Source organism: Antennarius striatus, chromosome 18 (genome assembly GCF_040054535.1).
Source record: "Antennarius striatus isolate MH-2024 chromosome 18, ASM4005453v1, whole genome shotgun sequence".
NCBI lineage: Eukaryota > Metazoa > Chordata > Actinopteri > Lophiiformes > Antennariidae > Antennarius > Antennarius striatus.
This window is the reverse complement of record NC_090793.1, coordinates 15,851,229-15,872,108: the sequence shown is the minus strand read 5'-3', so window position 1 is coordinate 15,872,108 and position 20,880 is coordinate 15,851,229. Positions and strand designations below refer to the sequence as shown.

The following is a 20,880-nucleotide window of genomic DNA, read 5'->3' as shown; positions in this document are numbered from 1 at the left end:
GAAGATAAATGCTTTGTTTGACACATGGAAAGACGACAAATTTCAATGGACAGCTTAATGCATTCATCGGTACAGCAAGTTTTTGCAAGATGTCCGAGCTGGTTCCTTATGAGTAAATGACAAACTTATTTTCTATGTCACAGTCAACATCCTCCAAAGTGTTTATGTTTATGTTAAAGTCTCGAAAAATACAATGAGGACTAGCTAAGAACAATACTGTAAAGTGCTCAACTTAAGGCAAATTGATGAACAGAGTACCAAACATAAACAAAAGAAAAAAAATTGAAATAAAAATTCCACAAAAAGAATCAAAAGTTACAAAAATGAAACGTCTGATATTTTGGGTAGTCCTACAGTGAAAAAATGTTTAAAATGCATTTTAAATACCGGCCTATGTAAAATCGTACTCTTTTGTCTCCACTGTCTGAACTGCAGTTCCACTTAGAAACACTGGGCGGCACTATCCACACAGCCCACATTGCTTTGAAAGTAGTAGTGACAAAGGGACACTGCATTAACCCTGTTTCAATTCTGTTGCCGTCACAATAATTACCTTTAATCAGTATAGTAAAAATTAAAAGAGCAACTTTGGAAAAATTTAAAAATCTGAAAAGTCAATATGTACAAGAAGCCACATCAATATAATCATATTTTCAACAACCACTAAATACTGAAAAACATGAAATAGACTGCTCCATGTCAGCGAAAAGGAGCTTACATACACAATAATGATCGACTGTCTCAGACTGTCTGCTGCATTTAATGTTTCCTGCATAAGATCCTTCAGACCCTTTCTCTCAGGACTTTGTCCACACCGCTTCAAAGTTTTGCTTATTAACCTTATTTCAGTGTGAATGGGAAGACAATAGAATAACAAACTAATGAAAAACATAAACAAAAACAAACAAACAAACAAGCAAAACAGGCCTTATCCCTGTAAATTGCATGTTTGGCAAATTGTCTTATAAAACTTGTTGTGTTTTCACAGCAATTCACTATTTTCTCAGTTCAGTCATAAATATTCCAAAAGAGGAAGACTGACATGTCTGTCATTTGCTGCAGTAGACCTTGGTTTGGCTGGTAGAAGGGAAGCTTTTTTCATTTCAGATGTCTCGGTCTCAGTCTATTCTGCAACTGGAACAGCGACTCTACCTGTCTCTCTTCAGTGCAAGTGACTACTGTGTAAAAGTGTGGATTTTCATTGTGTGCTCCACACTCCTATACTCTCCACCCTGAGGTTTGCGGTCACCTTGTCCACAGAAACCAGAGGTGGTGGTGTTTGGTTGAAGTGGGAGAAATGGAGTGGCAAGATGAGGCACCAAAAAAATCAAGAGAAACAAATAAAAAAAGCCAAAAAAAGATGAAGTTTTGACTGGTGTTATGTGTCTTCTGCCATAATTTTCTCTGTGTCAAAAGAAAACGTCCTGTCGGAATCAGTAGTGAGCTTTTTTGTGAGCAGGTGAGCCGCAGCAGACAATGCGTCAAACTCATTACAAGAAGTTCTGCAGAGTTCTGATCCTCCTCTGACAATACAACCTTCTTCATGTTCAGGTGGACTCTCAGAATCAGACTCTCCTTCTTCTTCCAGAGTCAGATCAAACTGGAACTTGTCGGCCAAAGTCGGGCCTCCACCCTCGCTGAGCGCTGTGGCTTCCCCACTAAGGGCGCTCTCATCCTTGCCCTTTGGGTTTGGTGAGGGGCTGTGGGGGATCATGCTCTGGTACCACTCTCTATTATCCTCCAGAGTGTCCAAAATCTCTTGAGCATCTGGGTGGACAAGGTCAGCCCATGTTTCCCACAGAGGATGAACAATGTAGTCAATGAAACCCACCTGAAACAGAGGCAAAAAGTTTTATTTCTGCATGAGAATGTCTTTATTTCTTTGAGGTCTTTTTGAATAATTTTCATCATAACTTCTAGATTTCAGCTTTAAAATTAAAAATGATTCCTGGGTAAACTTCATGCTGCAGGTTCTGGTTTGTACCTGGTTCTTCTCTATTGAAGCATTTTTTTTGTCACACATGGGGCTGATCTCCATGCCTTTGTCTCTCTCCCTGTCCCCCTGGGTGAAAAACTCCACCATGATGCGGTCTGTCCACTGCCGGTAGAGCTCCAGCGGCTTTGTGGGATTGCTTAGGTCTGCACAATGCACCATGTTCTGAAGAACCTGTAAATAAAGGAGAAGGGTTTTTACTTTTACTATTTAAAATAGCTTTTGAAAAAACTGAATGATGAAGCAGCGTTCATCGAGTTCTGATCGTGTGAGGGCAGCAGTTGTTGACATCCTATGAAGTGGTTGCGGTGAACTGGTGACGAAAATGTCCTTTTTCAATTGCTTAACAGTTATTCTGTCTTACATTTGAAACATTTGGATCTTTAGCAGGAATCTTAACCAGCTAGTTACACTTAGTCTGCCTTTTGGTGCCAAGCAGGAAGTGCACTGCAAATTCTCATTTGTCTTTTACTGCTGAAAATACGAGAGTTTTATAAGGGAGGAAAACTGAGCTATAACTGGAAGTTTGAGACCGTTCACATTCATTTTAGCCCATTTATTCATTGTTACGACCTGATTAATGTGGCTTTCCCAATCAATAAATGACAAAACTGCTCTCACTTGTATGCGATCTGAATAGTTGTCCAGCAGCAGAACTCCAAGGCTCGTGACTTTCCTTGTCTCCACCATGGTTTTCAGGTCTGCCAGTAGGTTCATGTGTTTAGACATATCAGTGGCCAGCACCTAAATCATAGTTTTGAAGCAAATATATATATATATATAAACAAAACCAAAAAACCAATATATAAAAAACAAACAAACAAAAAAAAAATGACCAAGACTCCCTTAAAGTGTCTTACCATATCTATGACCATTTTTCGTAGCGACTGTCTCTGTTTCTTGCAAAGGTTATGAAAAATATCGCAGTTTTCCTCCTGCAGAAGCTTAAAGCCAACAGCCAGGTGGTGATTCTCAAGCACTGAAGAGTCGTTGTACATCAGGGCCAGCTCTGAGTCTGAAGGCAGATACACACACACACAATAGAAGGTTTAAAGACAGCACATTCAACACCAGCGTCTACCGAACCCACATAAACCCCGTGTAGACTCACTAGTGTTGATGAGGAACTGATTGGACACTCCAGGGTGATCCACATCATGGATGGCACTGGCAAACAAAGCAGCGAGGATCTCCAGATCGGTAAACACGGCCTTGGAACAAACAAAACAAACAAACCCTGAATCAACGTCTGTGTGAGGTTGCTCAACATAACAAAGTTTGATTTAATAATGATGAAGTTTGTGATCTTTCTCTTGGATGAATCCGAACAAGCATCTACCTCCAGCGCTGGTGTGGAGAGTAAGACGTGTGTGGACTGGACCACATCTGCTGCGTGGATGTTGTTGTGGTAGGCCACGTCTGCATGGTAGTGGTCCTCCAAAGTCATTACGAAGGTGATGAAAGTGTCTGCTGGGATTTTAAAGGACTTCAGCAGGTCCCGTTCCTGCAGTGGCAGAAGGTTAGTTCAGTCCAAGGTTAGTTCAGTCCAACTATGCATCTTATTGTTCATTCATTTCCTCCAAATTTTAAAAATTGATGCAAACTGTATGAAAAAAATCCAGCATGTTGGACGTGTTACCTGGAAGATGGAGTACATGGTGACCGTCAGTGGTCGATTCCCAGAGTACTCAGAGACCTTAAATATGTCGATACCCCATCTGTTTATGTCCTCCAACTCCTGCCAGTGGACGAGAACATATTTATATCATCATCAACGTAAAACAAGAAGGACAGAGAAACATATTCTCAATTAGTCATCATACTCTAGCGAGGAGTCCTTCCTGGCTGGTGTTGACCCCGAATCGAGGGATGGTGGAGGGGGCGAGGTTAGGGCTGTGGGTGGGCTTCTTCACGCCGCTGATCTGGGACATGGGCCACTTGTTCTTGTCTTTCTCCTTGTTGGGGGCGGACATGATGTCCATGTCATGTTGCTTCTCTGTCAGATGGCAACAGACAAAAACGTAGTACGTTATTAATAACATGTGGACTATTATACTAGTAATCTCTCAGTTACAAGCAACACACGAGCAGGAAATCAAAAAGGAGTTCACTATTCATTATATTATTTGCTGACATATACATTTGTGTGAAGTTTCTGAGGTCCAGACAGGAAGTTATTTTACCTAGGAAGGTGCTAGAGATGAACTCCGACACCTGATTCCCTGAACGGCTGGTTTCTGACAGCTGGGTGAGCTCTCGGTTCAGCATCCTCTTGAACTACAGGCAAACAAACACATGCATCCATGACTTCAGTCTGAGACACTTGAAAGTTAAACCACAGCCAACCGCTAACCATCGATATCTGCACCCAGGACGCCTACACCGATAACAGCATCCACATGTGCTTGTGTGCATCTCGTGTCACACATGATTCAGACGCTCATGATTGGATAGAAACACACGATGGGAGACTCCACCCGAACACACACACACACACACACTACATACCACACACATGGTTTATGCTTTTATCTCAAAATAAGCTGACATTTCTCAGAGAAAAGTCTGTGTCTCATCTCAGAATCCAGGTTCCACTTCTTCACACTCATTCCCAAAATGAGCAACATGTGAGCTCTGAACGGTGTCTCCCCTTCCCCTCCAGAGCATCTCCTTACCTGAATGACCATCCACGACACAGAGAGGAAATAGCTCACTTCTGGCATTTCAGCACAAATTTGAGCATGGAAGCAAAACTAAAAATGTGTGAGAAAGCAGGACATCTTCCTCGTCCTCCGATGCCACAGGAAAGCAGAGACAGCAGGGACACTGTGTGCTCGTATACGGATTGTCTGAGCAGAATCTACTGTAAGCAGTCAGTCCACTGGTTAGTGTGAAAGATCTTATCAGCAAAAGATGAACAGAAAGACAAAAAAAAAATCCGTTCAGACATTCACTGAAGAACAGGAAAGTGGAGGCACAGCTGTGGGAATGTTGTGGGGATGCAAGGATGCAAGACTGAGAATCCACACTCCATCGCTCTCCCTGACTCTTCTTCATTCACTTAGTTGCTGGCTGCTCCTCTATGTGTGTAAACAGAGGGAGAATGAGGTACTCTAATCCCCACCTCCTTCCAAAAATGCCCAAGAATAGCAACCAATGAGGTTCCTGCTGCAGCAGTGTTCTGGAGAGTCGGAGGGCCGTCATTGGGTGGGAAATGTAGAAAGTAGGCAGGTCTGTCTGTGTCAGAGGGGGAGGTCGTGAGACACCATGTGCACAAAGTTTGAAGAAGATATGAAGGAAAAGCTTTGAATGGACGAGGGAGTGGGGTGGGAGTGAGGGTTCATTCACTAAAAATAAAAACAGTACACCATGTACCACAAAATGTGGCAACTGCCCATTATTACGATATAATTAGAAACAGACTGCTGAATATTTTACAAAGAAATACAACCGCATTGTACTGCCGTATAATAGTGAAAAAATTATATTTATCCACAATAAGTGCTCCAGCAGATCACATTTTAAGCTGTTTTTTTTTCTTCTGAACCACATATGTGGTAGAATGATGATTAATATCAGGAAGTCACAACATATTTGTTTTTATATCTAGCAAAAAAATCTATCAACAGCTTAGAAAAACACTTTCAGTAGGGTGTAATGAGAATTTCATCTGCCAGGGATGTAGAAACAATGTTCTCTATCCATTCCAAGGTGGATAACTCTTCCCAGCGGTTGAAGCGGCTCATCTGATCTGCAGCGGTGGTGGTTGCTGACACCACGTGAGGCTGTGGCGTGTAGAGTGGGTTTATGCATCCACGCAGGCGATCTACATGTATGTGACTGGAAGAAGTCTGTACACGTGTGACATGTGTGTGTGCAATCTCATGGAGAGCATGTGCATGATGTGTGGGCGGAATCACATGATCACAGCGCTCCAGTCTGGGATGTATGTTGGAAGGATGCATGGAAGGGGGGGGGATGCTATTTCATCTTCAGCACACACTTTCATTCACATTTTTCTGCACGAGTGGGGGGAAGGGTGTGTCTGTGGATCTGGTCTCTGCATGCATGAATCCATCCCACTCATTCATGGAGTAAGGCCTTCTCCCACCGGTGATGGATGGGAGACTCTTTTCATAGTTTCATTAAGGATTCTTTGCTTTAGGGACCTTTATTGTGTAGAATCAGTGAAGGCTGAGAAAAGTTGAAGTGCGGCAAACACAATTGATTATTTTAGAAATGCACAGCACAAAATTACAAAATGCTTTCTGTTTAAAGAAGATTCCAAAAATTTATGAATGGATTCATGAAAATGTTTTGAGTTTTGGCGGTGATTTGGATTATCGTTTGGTTACAAATTTTTATAAATGACATGATTTTTGCTTCATGGAGACTGCCCACAATACACAATGACATTGGCATCTATAATACAACACACACACACACACATGCACGCACGCACGCACACACACACACACACACACACAAAAGAATACAGTACAATACCACACATCACACAGCAATCAAACAGATTATAATCTGGATCCTAAGGATATTCCAGATCCAATTTTTGGGCTCATTTATAATTATGTAGATTTGCCATTAAAATCATAATGAGGCTTGAGACTTAAGCAATTGCGAAATGTTTTTTTTTTCTTCTTAAAAGTACGTTTCAACCTAACAATGAATGGGTTTTCAGGTGGGATTTCTAATGTGTCTATTTCAATAGGAATTATGTTTTCAACATTTTCAATGCAACAATGAAACCAAAGCATTTCCTATATCTACACCTGTACATGCTGCATTCTATGTCTATAAATGGAAACATATTTAATTAGTTTTCGGGTTTATCCTGGTTGAATGCATGGTTACTTACTGTAAGGTGCTGATGGAGTTTACTGGAATCGGACTAACTGCAAAAAAAAGCTGCATGACTAACAGAATCCCTCAGGGAGTTGAATCAAGGTCCATCTGAGAGCAAAAGTACTGCAACGTCACGCTGTATCTCACTGCATTACATGTTCACCTGACGGTGAGGCAATGTGTTTCATCCTCTGACAGGTGTGTGTGTGTGTGTGTGTGTGTGTGTGTGTGTGTGTGTGTGTGTGTGTGTGTGTGTGTGTGTGTGTGTGTGTGTGTGTGTGTGTGTGTGTGTGTGTGTGGCACTGTGCCTGTGTTTTACATTTAGAGTACCTTGTTGGAGGCCATCTCGCTGACAGAGTGACGGGTTTTCAGTGTCTCTAGTTGTTCCAGACACCAGTCCAGTTCATCGAGGGTCTCGATGGCCAGCTGCTGGTGAGGCTCCTCTGTAGCACAGAAACACATCATGACACAAAGATAAGTGTAAGCTGTTTTCAAACTGTTCAAATGAAATGGGAACTCAGACAGGCTGTAAACTGCTCTTGAATTAATTTTAGAAATTTGAGGTATGTATTATATTTGTACATTTTCTATTTTATACAACTTGGTCCTTTACTACAATTAATTTGTGTCTAATCCATCCGTCATGGCTGGCCTCACCACTGTCTTATAAACTTAAAGGACGTTCACTTAAATGACTCTTTCAATGCAAGATTCAAAACGGATATTCTTGTATTTTTCTTAAGTAACAAAACTTGTACTTCAGTTAACAGCACTATCGCTTGTGTTTCATATATTTGTCAATGACATTCTTACACAGAGCTAAATTTAACTTTATGGATCTCCTCACCATCTCTTGTTGTTTTCTGTCTGGGGTCAGTGTTGATTTTGTGATACTGGCTAGTAAACAGTCCATTCTGTTATCAGTACTGACCTGCCAGGCTGGTCTTGCACATGGATGGGGGGTTGCTTCCTGAGGATCGTGTCCTGAGGACGGAGAGAATCCAGAGTCAGCCAGTTAAAGTCAGGCTGTAACGGCAGCGTGAACACATCTGTCAACTGTGATGATAGCATCATTATAGTATTCATTAAAACACCTACTTGCTGGCTGTACGATCCTGCTGTCCGGTTATGATGGCAAAGTTACCTCGGACTGTTCTAAGGCTGGCAAGAACCTAAAGGTAACAACAAGAGACTAAATGTCTGAGATCATGTGACAAATTACTGTACATGCCATCTGCAACACACTCCTGCTTATTTCAGCTTATCTACATCAAGTAATTCTTTAATGGGAATTGCAGAGCAGCAGGTAGTCTGTAGATGGTAAAATGGTCTTCTTACACAAAAACAGAGAGCTTCAATCAAACAGAAAGACCTGTGAACCCTTTGACTGGTGAGTGACACAGAAAACAGCGCTGGTTGCTCAACAGAATGCCATTTCTGAAAATATTTAAGATGAGGAAGACAGAATTTTGTTTCATTTCTGTTTAGCAATGCTTGGACCCTGATCTGGAACACAGTGTTGGGACGCGGAGCTGTAGCGAGGAGGGGTAGAGATGTGTTAGCGCCAACAGTAAGAATCTGCGATAATGCAGATTAAATGACTATATCTGTGAAAGGTAAATGTTGTATCTACACCAGATCCAGCAGCATTACCCTCTCTGTACGATAAAAATAATTGATTTCCCTTTAATTGGAACGGATGACAAGCCTTTGAAGGCAGATACTGAGGCTGACATTCTCCCAGCTGAGGAGCTACACAGAGGTTTTGATCAGGTGTCCAGACCTGACCCATGCAGCAGTGGCCTTATCAGCAATGGTATGCAAATTTAAACAGCATGATGAAGTGGTGTTGGATTCACTACTTCTCTCCCAGTGTAAACCGAGCACGAGTGTGACGCACATCCCTCACAAGAGCTGGCAATGCCAGGGTGGGCCGTCTAATACTATCGCAGGGCCAAATGCATGAGGGGCCGTTCCAGCAAAGCAGTAAAGCCCATTGTGAAACCGTCAACGTTTTGTCTGTGTATTCAAGACCTTCTGTCGTTGGCTAGAAAATGAGCAGTTTTCACTTGACCGTCTTATGACTTTTCAAAAGAAGGAATATTTCTGCCAAAAGTTGGATAGAGAGGTTTCAACCGACTCACCTGCGCAAATGGTGTGACGATCATGTCTTCTGTATGTCTGCAATGCAGAGTAACACACACACACAAATCATGACACACGGATTGAAACACTGACTATAGTCTGACAATAAACTGAATCATATTGATTTAACTGCATTCAGTGAAAACAGGAAATAACCTTTTATTAACCAACCAAATAATAGACTGGTGAGCAAACAGATGGGGTTAGGTGGAAGGATGGGTGATACAAATAAGTATGAATTGGTCAAGGCTACACATTGTGTTATTACACATGGTTGTCGTTGATCAAGCATCACATACAAAACAAAAGGAACGGAACTGGGTGTTTTCAGGGATCTAATGGATGTTAAACACAGTGTTTAATCTCATTGGTGAGGAGGGAGGTGGGAAAATGATTGCAAAGCCGACTGGATTGGATGCAGGAGATGACTTTGAGGAGAGAGAGAGTCTTTGTCTAATTTTAATTTTATCGTGTTCTCCTCACCGAGATGACAACCAGTTGACTTCCCAGTGCTTCAAGCTTTCCTCCCTTCAAAAACAGATAGGCAAGAGTCGATGAGGACAACGGTGCCGGCTAACTTTATAGATTAAACGATTGCAGACATAAAGAACTATCAGGGGAAGTGTTTTAACCATCGGGTTGGCAAAGAAAAAGTAAAAACAAAAAGGAACAGCAGACAAAAAAAAAAAATGCTGTTTCTGGGGAGGCAGATTTGACATGCAAGCATTTGCAATAAAGAGAGCTACTTGTGCTAATATTAGGATTTTTTCTAACTTTGTAATTTTTAGACACATGCATTGTACATCATCCTCTTGTGCCTTCTATGACTGCACTATTAACAACAGTGCAACTGAAAGGCTGCAACAATAAATGAAAGGTAGATCATTCTCATTGGTCCAAGCAGTATTTTTGTTTTGTTGGTGCGTTGAGTAAAAAGCCACAAGAAATCCAGTACAGTCTTTCGACTTCACAGAACTCTCCAGGGATTCCAAGAAAATTACATGAAAGAGGAACTTCAAATTTGTAAAGTTGAGAGGAAAACTGTTTTCTGCAGCTTCAGGGAGCAACCCTTAAACCTGTGCACGATATTCATCTTCCCATGTGGGAATGGCTCAGATGAAAGAAGACATAGCAGAAGAGAAACCCACAGGCAGACATGTTTTTCTTGTTAAAATCTAACAGAAAACAAACTCAGCATTCGGATCAAAGTTGTTGGGATAAGTCATGTTTGCATTCACTGCATATGTTGAAATGAAAGACAATCTGCCCAGATTTAATTTTGTACAATGAGATGTCAAGTTTTTATTTCATGAAAGAATCATAGTCATAGTTCAGTTCTGTAATTTTACCATTATTAGGACTTTTTTTTGAAGAAAGTATGTTTTTATATGTATGTATTAAAATACACATCGCTATAGGTATAAATAACATACAGTATACTCATAATGCATACCCTATTAGACACAATTTAGTGAAAGCTAGATGATTCTGAGGATTCCGATGCGACATGAGTCCAACAACTCAATGCAACATCGAGCCACAACAACAGAAAGAGGTGGAGTGAACTTACAGGTCACTGACAGTAGATGTGTTTCTGGTAGGACCTTTGGGCGAAAGGTCAAAGTCAGAATCAGAACGGTAGAGGAAGGATTCCCGTCGCTGGCTGTGAGGAAAACTGGCCTGTAGGACCAGACCAGAGCCAGGGTTGGTCTGGGGGTCCAGGTGGCTGCGTCCCACAGACAATCCATTCTCCACATCGAAACTGAAAAGGAAAAGACAAACAAAAAACGATAGAAGATTTATGAAGGCCGTATAGATGGAAAACACATTTTATGGGAAAAAAAAGATGCAGATTTATTACAGCTGGAGGGAATGAAAGGAGCAACCATCCAACCAGGCAACCAACTCTTTTAAATCATGGAGAAAACATCAGTTTTTTACTGAAGTGTTGATCAGTCTCCCTCCTACTTTGAACACGTCTCACACAAGATTCTTCTCGTCCTGTTTGACCAGACAAGACCAACTTATTGTCATAATTCATAGAATCAACTAGGAATAACCCTAACCTAATATATATAAAGAATAACTGTTACAGTCTGAGCTGACATACCTCTGGACTGGAGTAGTTTGGGTGAGTGGATCAGACTACATGAATCTGCTAGTGTGACAAAACTGGGTCAGTGAGGGCTGAGCCAAAAATAAAGCAAAGTAGAATTTTCAGTCTCCAGTTGAGAGGCTGGTGCAGCTTCATTAACAATGGCAGGGAATAAAAGAATATACAACACAATGCACTCCAAATGTAATTTCTGGTGACAACATTCAGCCATTTCCATCTCGATCAGGAAATGGTGTAACTTTAGAAGGAAGCAGGATCATTGTGAAACAGAAAAGACCAAAATTGGAGCAGAAAATGATAAATTTAGGAAGGTGACAAAAATATGAAAACATAAAGTGTGGGAATGGAGCTGATAAGTCCCCTGGTGTGGACTAAAATCAGCACAACTCTTTCACGATAAAGGAGTGCTGATAGTCAGACTGTGAATGGCTTCTAATTCTGATGGTGGTGATGATTTTGACGATCTGCCATAAAAGTGGAGTGAACATTACACCAAGGAACATTTTAAAATTAGAAAGAAAGCAGAGGCAACAGCAAAAGCTTCTACATCCCCTTCGATTTAATGATTAGAATCCTGTTTGCACGCCTGAATAAATAGTGTGCACTTCATTAAATGCGTGAGGCATGTGGGACACATTGGTGTCACATAGGTGAGATCAGGAGACACGAACCACGAGTAGCGACAGACTGTGAGTGAGTAGTGAGTGTAAAATTAGAATCAGCATGCTGACGTGGAGGTCATGTGAGTGTGAGTCTAAAAATAGCGCAGCAGTCAGGTGAGGAGGAGTTCCTCCTGATCAAACGCTGACGAAAAACACAACGAGATGTTTTTTCACAGTCCAGGCATTTTTCTGCCTTGATCTACATCTTTTTTTTTTTACCCACAATCCCTCTGCTGACATGTGAATCTGACAGGATGTCCCTTTCTATAAACAGCCGGAGGAACTCTGGAGTAGAACTGCGTGTTTTCATAAATGATCACCAGCACAACGTGAAGGATTCTGAGTGACAGTTAAATCATTTTCAGACAATTATAGCAGGTGAGGCGATGTTCAGACATCACCGTCTGAAACCAAAATTAAAAACTATCTCCTCAGAATTTGGGCATTCGTGGATGCACGACTGCTGGCTGGAGATGTCTGCTCATCACACACACATGCTAACACTATTTAAATGTGAGAATTAGCAAATTAAAAGCCAAGATTATAACAGCTGTGATTAATGGCATTACTTCAGTGGATGGGTTTCCTCCTATTCTACACCTCTGAGGCAGCATTTACCATTCCACAACCTGAAACTGGCAAACCTTTAACATGTCAATAGATTATTACTGATTGATTATTACTGTTGAAGGAAATAAAGAATCACAACATTTATCAGATATACTCCATTTTAAATGGAGTAAATACCATTTGTACAGTCGGGCTAGTGGCTATGTGAGACAAGAGCGCAATGATAACTTTAAGATTGCTAAACATTTATATTGACAATACTAACACGCTCATCGTTAGTATCTTGTTTGTCATGATGCTCTCTTTGTTTAGTGCTTTAGAATGTTTTGCATTTGTAAACTGAACATTAAAGACAGCTGATACTAGGCTGGATAACAATGAAAATTCAACTTCATGAATATAAAAAAAATCACAACATTCATTACGATTGATCATCCGGGGAGCATAAATATCTGCACAAATTGAATAGGTGTGAGATTATTTCAATCTGGACCAAAATGATTTATCATATCATATATGATATTCAGAGTCATACCCCTAACATGGCTAATAATACTTAATCACATCTTTAGCTACATTAATACTAATCTGATAATGTTAGTAGGTATGCACCAACTGCGACATGCAGATATCCTATTCAGTCTTCATTCTACTCCTTCCTCCGGCGCTCCTCCCCCCCGACGGCTCCCCTCCCAGGATGCTTTGTGAGGACGAGATATTGGTGCGTTGCTGTTACGTAACAGCATCCATAGAGAAGCCCCATCCTTCCATACATGTGACAGATTCAGACACAATGACTGCACTATGTGTAAGTGAAGTGTGTAACTGGAAGAAAGGAGGGAGGATAGCAGGGTGAGGGGGTTGAGAGGGGGAAATAGAGCAAAGAAAAAGATGGAGGGCAAATATGATTTCAAAGGAGAAGAGAGCTCAGCCTGTCCTGAGATACATTCACTGTATGAATGTTTATTGTGTGATCGGTGCAGATGATGAGTATCTGACAAAGTGTGTTTAGTGATTAGTCATCATTTTAACAGAATATGAATCAAAACTGTTTTGTGTGTGTAAATGATGCCATCTTACACGTCTGTCATGTGTGTTTTCATTTCACACACATCTTCTTACTGCAGCTACACACGCAGCCTGGAAATCCACCCCATCTTTATCTCTCACTTTCCCCCCGTGTTGTTCATCCCCGATGGTGATGATGGTGATGATGATGCACCCCAAGCTGATTTCATCTGTTCCCTGATCATAAATTCATTTCTATTTTTGTTTTATGCATCAGGCTTATGGCTCCGTATTGCTAAATTTATCCTCCTCATGCATGGGGAGTAGACTGAAAGAGGCGGGGAAGCAGCTAAAAATAGTCTTTCAGGTAGAATACCGAGTTCCCCCTTCTGCCTCATTTCTCCCTCAGCAACAGATTCTTCCCCTAATTCATGAATATTTATGGAGGTTTCTATTTCAAGCCCATGACGAGCTAAAATTAGATCACAGATCAAGCTATCGCCCACATCTTTCCCTCACTGCCGTTTCACTTCCAGTTTTCTCTCGTTCTCCAGAGTCCCGGCAGATTCATGACTGGACGATGCACTTAAAACTGACAATGATTAAAAAAAATAATGAAACATGTTTACACACACTAAACATATGCATATCCTACTTTGTTATTCACAAATAACAAAACTTAACCAGAGGTTTTAAGGAATTAAGAATGAATGCCTTCTATTCTCATAGTGGCATGAGTGCCAGGAGGTTGTTGCCAAGGTAACAGTCAGTGTGGAGCCAAAAGACACACTGAATAAAACTATTGCATCAAGTTTGTGTTTTTTTTAACACAAACTTGATGAACTGATCACATTTATAAGTCTTTTTTTTTTTTTTTTACTTTGATTATACTAAGACAAGCAATAGGATCAACATGCAGGTTATAATGGCAGCTAAATAACACAAAGAGCATTTTGTCATAAAATATTTTTTATCAGAATGTATTTGATACTCTACTGTTGAGCATCTACGAAGAAATATGGCATATTTTATGTGTACATTCCTTTACAGTTCAGGCCATGTTGGCAGAGGAAATGTGATCTACTCCTTTATGCATTGCCTTTAAGCAAAATGTTTACCAATTCTTTTTGTGTTTATAAAAGGTCATAGGTCAACATTCAGGCTTAGCAGACAGCAAGCTTCCACAGAAGCACCATCATTGTATGAACAACAGGTCCTCTAATACAACTCTATTGTCTTATCTTGTTTATGTCTTCCACATGCCAACCAGTTACACCCACCCACCTCTTCTCTCTGTTACCGACACCCCCTCCTTCTTTTCCACTCTCCCTTTCACACTTTGCACCACAATGATAAATAGAAATATAAATAACACAACAGAGAATGATTTCTTTTTAAAGATGCTGTTGAGTAGGATGGTGTTATTTAATAATATAGCAGATAAACTTGCTGGTGAGTGATGGCTGATACGCAGTAGGAGCTGTCTGGAGAGCAGTGATAAATCTCTGCATTCACTTTGAGGACAGGCTCCCTCTACTGGCCGCTGTTGGGATTGAAGGATGCTCAAGACAACGGGACTATTCAGTAGAACTGAAACAGGCGTTTCACTGACATATTCAGTAATTTCCAAAGAATTTGTTGGCAACAGTTTTGATAATTAACTGCTAAAACCAACAAACAATTGATTGGCTGATTCAAGTCTTTTTAAAAATTAAGTCAGATTTCGGGGGGGTGATTCATTTTTGATTTGAGGTAGGGTACACCACGGACAGGTGGCCAGGCCCAAGTTCATAAAGGTAAACAACCATTCTCATCGATACACACTCATCACTTGTTTTGTATAGCTTGTATTTAGGACTGTGAAAGGAATCAAGCAGACACAGAAATTTCTAGAAATTTAGGGTGGCAGTAGCTCAGTCCCCAAGGACTTGGCTGTGAGTCTGTAGGGTGACTGGTTCAAGTCTCTACAAGTCCTACATGGACCAAAGTGTGGAGTGTCAACTGATAGCTGGAGAGTTGTCAGTTCACCCCCTGAGCACCGATGAAGTGCCCTTTAGCTGGGCACCAAACCCAAAAGGGCTGCCCTTGGGGTGCTGCTACCCGACTGCCCTTCACCTCACCATGAATACAGTAGATGTCTACAGTCCCTTTGATGAGAGGCAGAGTTGTCATCAGAGAGATGGTCACTACTATCACTGTCTTCACTAGTCTTTGGTTTATTTATCATTCATGATAAACAGTAAAGTATCAAAGGTACGAGGCCTGACGCTCTAAGCCGCTCACAGAGACAACAGCAAACAACAAGAGGGGGAACTGAGTGTTGGAGAGGGATGAACGCAGCAGTGGTGCTCGACGGGGGTTGTGGCAGGAAGCGGAACTGCAGGACAATAGTCGGATAAATGGCGGCAGCCATTTGTTCGTATCTCTGAATGTTTGTAAGTTGAGGACTATCTGTACTTGAAATCATAAAAATAACAATTGCACTGAAAGTCACAATGCCTTTAAGTTAGACACCTAAATTAACACACACACACACACACACACACACACACAAAAACAGTGCAAGAACAGGGGGGCGGGGGTTGTTACGGCGTTTCTTACTGCTTGGTAAGAAGTCTGACTGATGGTAACCTGACAGCGGCCTTGATACTCTACACCCCACCTGCGTCACCGCCTGTCACAGCAATGTCAATCCCATCTGGGTAGCATTAAAATACAAGTGCTGCAGGGCAGAACCAAAGTCAGACAGACAGACAGATAGGCCTGTAAACCAGGTCATCACTCTGAAACCTTTGCCGTCACACAACCAGAGGAGGAAGTTTTTACACCAGAGCGGTACCACTGGATTTTTGTTCAAATGCTTTCCGGAAAAGTGCGGATCTTGTGTATTTTATGCTTCAGATTTTTGTGTGTCGTGTCTTTTCTTCTATTTGTCAAAAAAAGTCAAAGAAAATGAAATAAGAATTTTCCCTGGTTGTAATGAAGCGTTATAACATGGACTGTGTCTATAAAGGATGATCTGGAGAACAAACTAGGTTTAGAATTTTCTTTAATGAGACCTCAGATTTCCCCCCAGCGGCAGCTTTGCAGCTATTTCATATTCACAACGACATTTTTTATGTGTTAATTACTGCGTGGCATAATGTTGTAAACTCTGGAAAATTTACCATAATTTTCATACAGAGAGAGATAAAACCTCTCTCCTTCCCTGTCACTGCATATTATTGGCTATGCAGTTACCTATGCAGTCAACTCCCTCATTAAATCACAAAAGGCTTGTGTGACTCTTCTTGGAGTCACACTTGAACGTCAAGTAGCTCCAGTTTTTCCAGATTACCCTCCGATTATCTCATTTCTTTGGTACAAAAGACCTGTGATTACATTGACATACAAGTACAGTAAATACCAGAGAGAACCCACGCAGACACGGGGAGAACAAACTCCACACAGAGCGGGACGCGAACTCGGAACCACCCTGATTGCTGTGCGTTGCCTGAGAGTGCGGCTAGTGTCATTTAAAAAGGGATCTGCTTTAGATTTGGGGGTTTTCTGCCAAAAAGGGGTCAACAAAGTCCAGGATTGCAGAGCAAGAGGAGACCTGCCTGATCAACACACATAAACCAAATCATTGTCAAAATAAAACCCGGGGTCCCTGAAGGCAGCAGTTACACTCTCTAGCCATCCAAGAGGTGAGGATGTGGGATCTACAAGGCCTACAAGCAAGTGTGGGAAGTCGAAACAACAGGGTGATGATCTGAAATAGGGGTGTTAGTGCTTCTCTAAGGGAGACAGAGAACCTGTGACAAATTACGAGGTGCAAAGCGTTGATGCATTGGCCTGTTAACTGCTTGAATCAGCCCAAGAGAGTCCAAAAGGCCTTTCAAATTACAAATTGATTGGATGGACAACAAACATGACAATTAAAAATCCCAACAGACTAACAGTTTGTCAAACTCATACATTACGATGATACAGATTGCCTTCGCAGTGAGTGGAGTTTGACCTGTCAATCATTTTAAGACTTTAGTTTTAGCCAGGAACAATAAAATCTCTCCTAATCATGATCTTAATTCCATGAGGTCACAGTAACCCTGTCGTTTAACGTTAAAGTTTATTTATAGTTTATACTATACTGTGGGTCCAATGTGAAAGTTGCTGCTAGAATTCTGATAATTTACTTAGTAATATCGGCAGAGGTGCATGTTGTTAAAAAAAATTAAGAATCACTGCATTTCTTGCATTAAATATGTGAAAAAGAATGTGTTCCTCTTATCATCAAAGCCAGTAAAGCACACATGATGTATTTATGTAAACAGATGCAGGATTCCAACGACGTGTGTTACTTCAAGCTTAAACAGGAATACTGTCCTGAGACGCCAAAAACTTCTGAAATCACAGGCTAGATTTTTGCACAGATCATAAAAATCCAGACAAACACATGTTTTCACACATCTTGCACTTGTGTCTGAAAGGTTTACTAACGGACACTATGAGTCAACTCTGTTGGGTGAAAAGTTAGACACACACACACACACGCACCACCCCAGCCAAATGTCACGTTCACATGAGCAGCTTGTGAGAAATAAAGATTTTCCCCTTTAGAAGCCTCTAATGATTTTATAAATGCTTTGGAAAACAATTAGACTCATTTTTCACTAAATTCACTTTGGCGTCACCCTCTTCACTAGCACGGAGGAGGGCAGCAATGATTTAATCATTTCTGCGAATCAGAAGATTCATGTGGAGTGACTGAAAGAGTAATTCACCAGGCATCAACGACCTGGCAAACTTCGATGATAATTGACTTCGTGTGTGTGTGTGTGTGTGTGTGTGTGTGTGTGTGTGTGTGTGTGTGTGTGTGTGTGTGTGTGTGTGTGTGTGTGTGTGTGTGTTGTCTGTAAGACTTTATGTACATAAAATTATCTGTGACGGGAAGAAAAGACAAATCTGCTCAACACAGTTTGGCCACTAAATCGTACACGAGTGTCCAACATTCACAGTCTGAGAGTTCGATAAATCACTCTAGAAGAATATTTATCTTTTCCTTCTTGTCATCCCAGACTTTACTGACAGGAAAGACTATTAGGTTTCTAAGAAATACTGTTTAAAGCTCGACCTCAGTTACCTCACCCACATGCAATCTGCCAAAACTGTCATCTTTGTGAGACTTTTGATTCATATTAAATTACGCTATGCATAAATCACACCCTGAAAACACCCAACAAAGCTTGCTCTTACATTTGCTGTCAGTGGTTCATTTAGAAATCATCTTTTAGCACCCACCCCACCCCCCACCTCATCCTTAGCTGTCACAACTGTAAAATGATCTTTTTCGTGACCACATTTTATACTTGGCCCTTAGCAGACGGTGTTGAGAGACATTAGATCACAAGCTTGTGGAGACATTGTTGGGAGAGTGGAGGAGTGAAGTAATGTGGCTCGAGCTAATGGAAGTAATTAACTGGTGTTTAATTTTCAGTCTGATACCAAAAAAAAAGAAACAGGATGCGAAACTAAGGAGACTGGAGCTAAAAATGATATTTACTATTAATTTAGTACGGCAGCATATTAAGCACTAATCAAACAATACCCATCAGGAATTGTCTTATTTGGTTATAACCCAGAAAATAGATATAATTTTCTCCTTAATTTATTTAATTCATTCATTCATTTCCTGATCTATTTCGTATGCAGGTCCCAGGGTTTCTGGAGCCAATCTCAGCAGGCAAGAGGTGGGGGACACTCCAAGCATGGCACCAATGCACAGCGGAGCCATACAGAAGACTAAACCACTCACGCACACCCTCACAATCACATCTATGGGTAATTCGGAGCAATCATTTCAGGTAAATTGCGTGATTTTGGAGGTGGGAGGAAGCTGGAGAACCCCAAGAAAACCCAAACAAACACGAGGAGAGCATACCAAGTCCACACAGAAGTGATTCGAACCCGGAACCTTCTAGCAGTGAGACGACAGCTCTACCCACTGTGCCACTGTGCTGCCCTGCGATAATGAATATGAGTATGAAATACAATGACTGTTTACCACTTATGGAGATATTTCAGAGTGGACCAAAATGGTGAGCCCATCTTGTTCTAAGACGGCAAATATTTTCAAATTAAATGCGTCTTACAGACTGCTTTCATTGCTTTAAACCAGTTTTAGGTTCATAACATTGGAATCCATTGATAAATGGATGCAGATCCCGACAGAGCTGCTGCTGTACAGCGTCTTCAGAGGGAATCCTCTCATCTGTCCTAATTTAGGAAAAGCAGGCATCACGACAGCTGAACCAGTGACTGGGAGGAATAAGTTGTCAAGTAGTATGACGCATACCAAGAACAGAAATATTCACTACCTTCTTTTGTATTGTCACAGACACATAAAAACATGCATCACAATGTCCCATTTCCATTTAAGGAGAAAGAGCCAGTGTGATCCGGCTGTCTCCAGGTCTAAACTGGGATAATTGGGTTTCAAATCAAAGGCGTCTGAGACACTCCAGAGTTGCGTCATTCCTGCGCCTAAAGGCTCATCATGTTTTTCTAAAACCACCCTAAGTATATTTGATTCAAAAAGTGCTATGTCCAGTGTGTTCAAGTGCAAACATTAGGAAATTAGGGTTTGCAAATGATAAGAATAAGCTTCACCGTCTGGTTCTTTTTCTTTTTTTTACAAATTTGTGAATTTCTTAAATATGTAATAGTATTAAATTCACAAAACAGCAACTGACAAGGCTAATAACCATCTCCAGTGCACCATTACAGCCTGAATATTTAATTAGAATAAAGGTCCACGACATCTACCTCCATACCTGTGACTTCCTCATTAGGAGAGTGAATACATTTTCTTAAACATCTGTTTTCTTGCTAATGAAATTAAAATCGACACAAAATTTTTGAATGACGGTAACCTGAGCTGTGTGCTGATATAGCGATAGTCTGGAATTCCCCTACTTCACCGCGGAAAGTAGGTTCATCTTTGCATTTTACCAACACAAGTCATGAATAGGCATTAGAATTAAATTTCTTAAAAACTGCCACTGCTCACAGACGTTCTAGATTGTTTCTTCTAACATCGTAAATTTGGGAACTTTTTGTATAAAATTTTTGAACCATCCTTTACAGACGGTGTGTAAAGTATTAATGAGCAGGATGTGTGTACAGTAGGCCATCGCAAACACACCTGTTTGTCTTCAGTATCTGTGAAAGTCCCTTTTTAAATGTCACAGCGATGCAGGAAATTGTTGCTGTTCAGAAATATGGGTGAAATTATAAAACACACACACACACACACACACACACACACACACACACACACACACACACACACACACACACACACACACACACACACACACACACTGTAATATAGTAAAACTACGGTTAATTGTATTTAACCACTAATAGCATTTGCTTTTCAGTTGTAACAGTTCCGGGCAGAATAAATATACAAATTTAAAACTTCATGAAGAAAAAACAATCCAATATAAAATAAGTAATAAAATAAATAATCAGATAAT

The 20,880-nt window shown here is 40.9% G+C and overlaps 1 protein-coding gene across 4 annotated transcripts in view; it reads right to left on the bottom strand.

The window, feature by feature from the left end:
• Positions 1-417: 417 nt before the first annotated feature.
• Positions 418-20,880, bottom strand: part of pde4ca (phosphodiesterase 4C, cAMP-specific a) — a 33,787-nt gene continuing 13,324 nt past the window's right edge. For 3 of the 4 annotated variants that reach the window (XM_068339833.1, XM_068339836.1, XM_068339835.1), the window contains exons 2-16: positions 10,572-10,763; positions 9,485-9,529; positions 9,001-9,037; positions 7,955-8,028; positions 7,788-7,840; positions 7,187-7,299; positions 4,177-4,270; positions 3,817-3,989; positions 3,633-3,731; positions 3,333-3,497; positions 3,105-3,204; positions 2,854-3,008; positions 2,615-2,737; positions 1,985-2,167; positions 418-1,831 (exon numbers count right to left, since the gene is read on the bottom strand). In XM_068339833.1, the coding sequence (XP_068195934.1) occupies positions 1,379-1,831; positions 1,985-2,167; positions 2,615-2,737; positions 2,854-3,008; positions 3,105-3,204; positions 3,333-3,497; positions 3,633-3,731; positions 3,817-3,989; positions 4,177-4,270; positions 7,187-7,299; positions 7,788-7,840; positions 7,955-8,028; positions 9,001-9,037; positions 9,485-9,529; positions 10,572-10,763 (2,059 nt within the window). In that variant the 3' untranslated portion in view covers positions 418-1,378. The remainder of the gene's footprint in view (positions 1,832-1,984; positions 2,168-2,614; positions 2,738-2,853; positions 3,009-3,104; positions 3,205-3,332; positions 3,498-3,632; positions 3,732-3,816; positions 3,990-4,176; positions 4,271-7,186; positions 7,300-7,787; positions 7,841-7,954; positions 8,029-9,000; positions 9,038-9,484; positions 9,530-10,571; positions 10,764-20,880) is intronic. The other variant, XM_068339834.1, reaches the window with a different exon arrangement.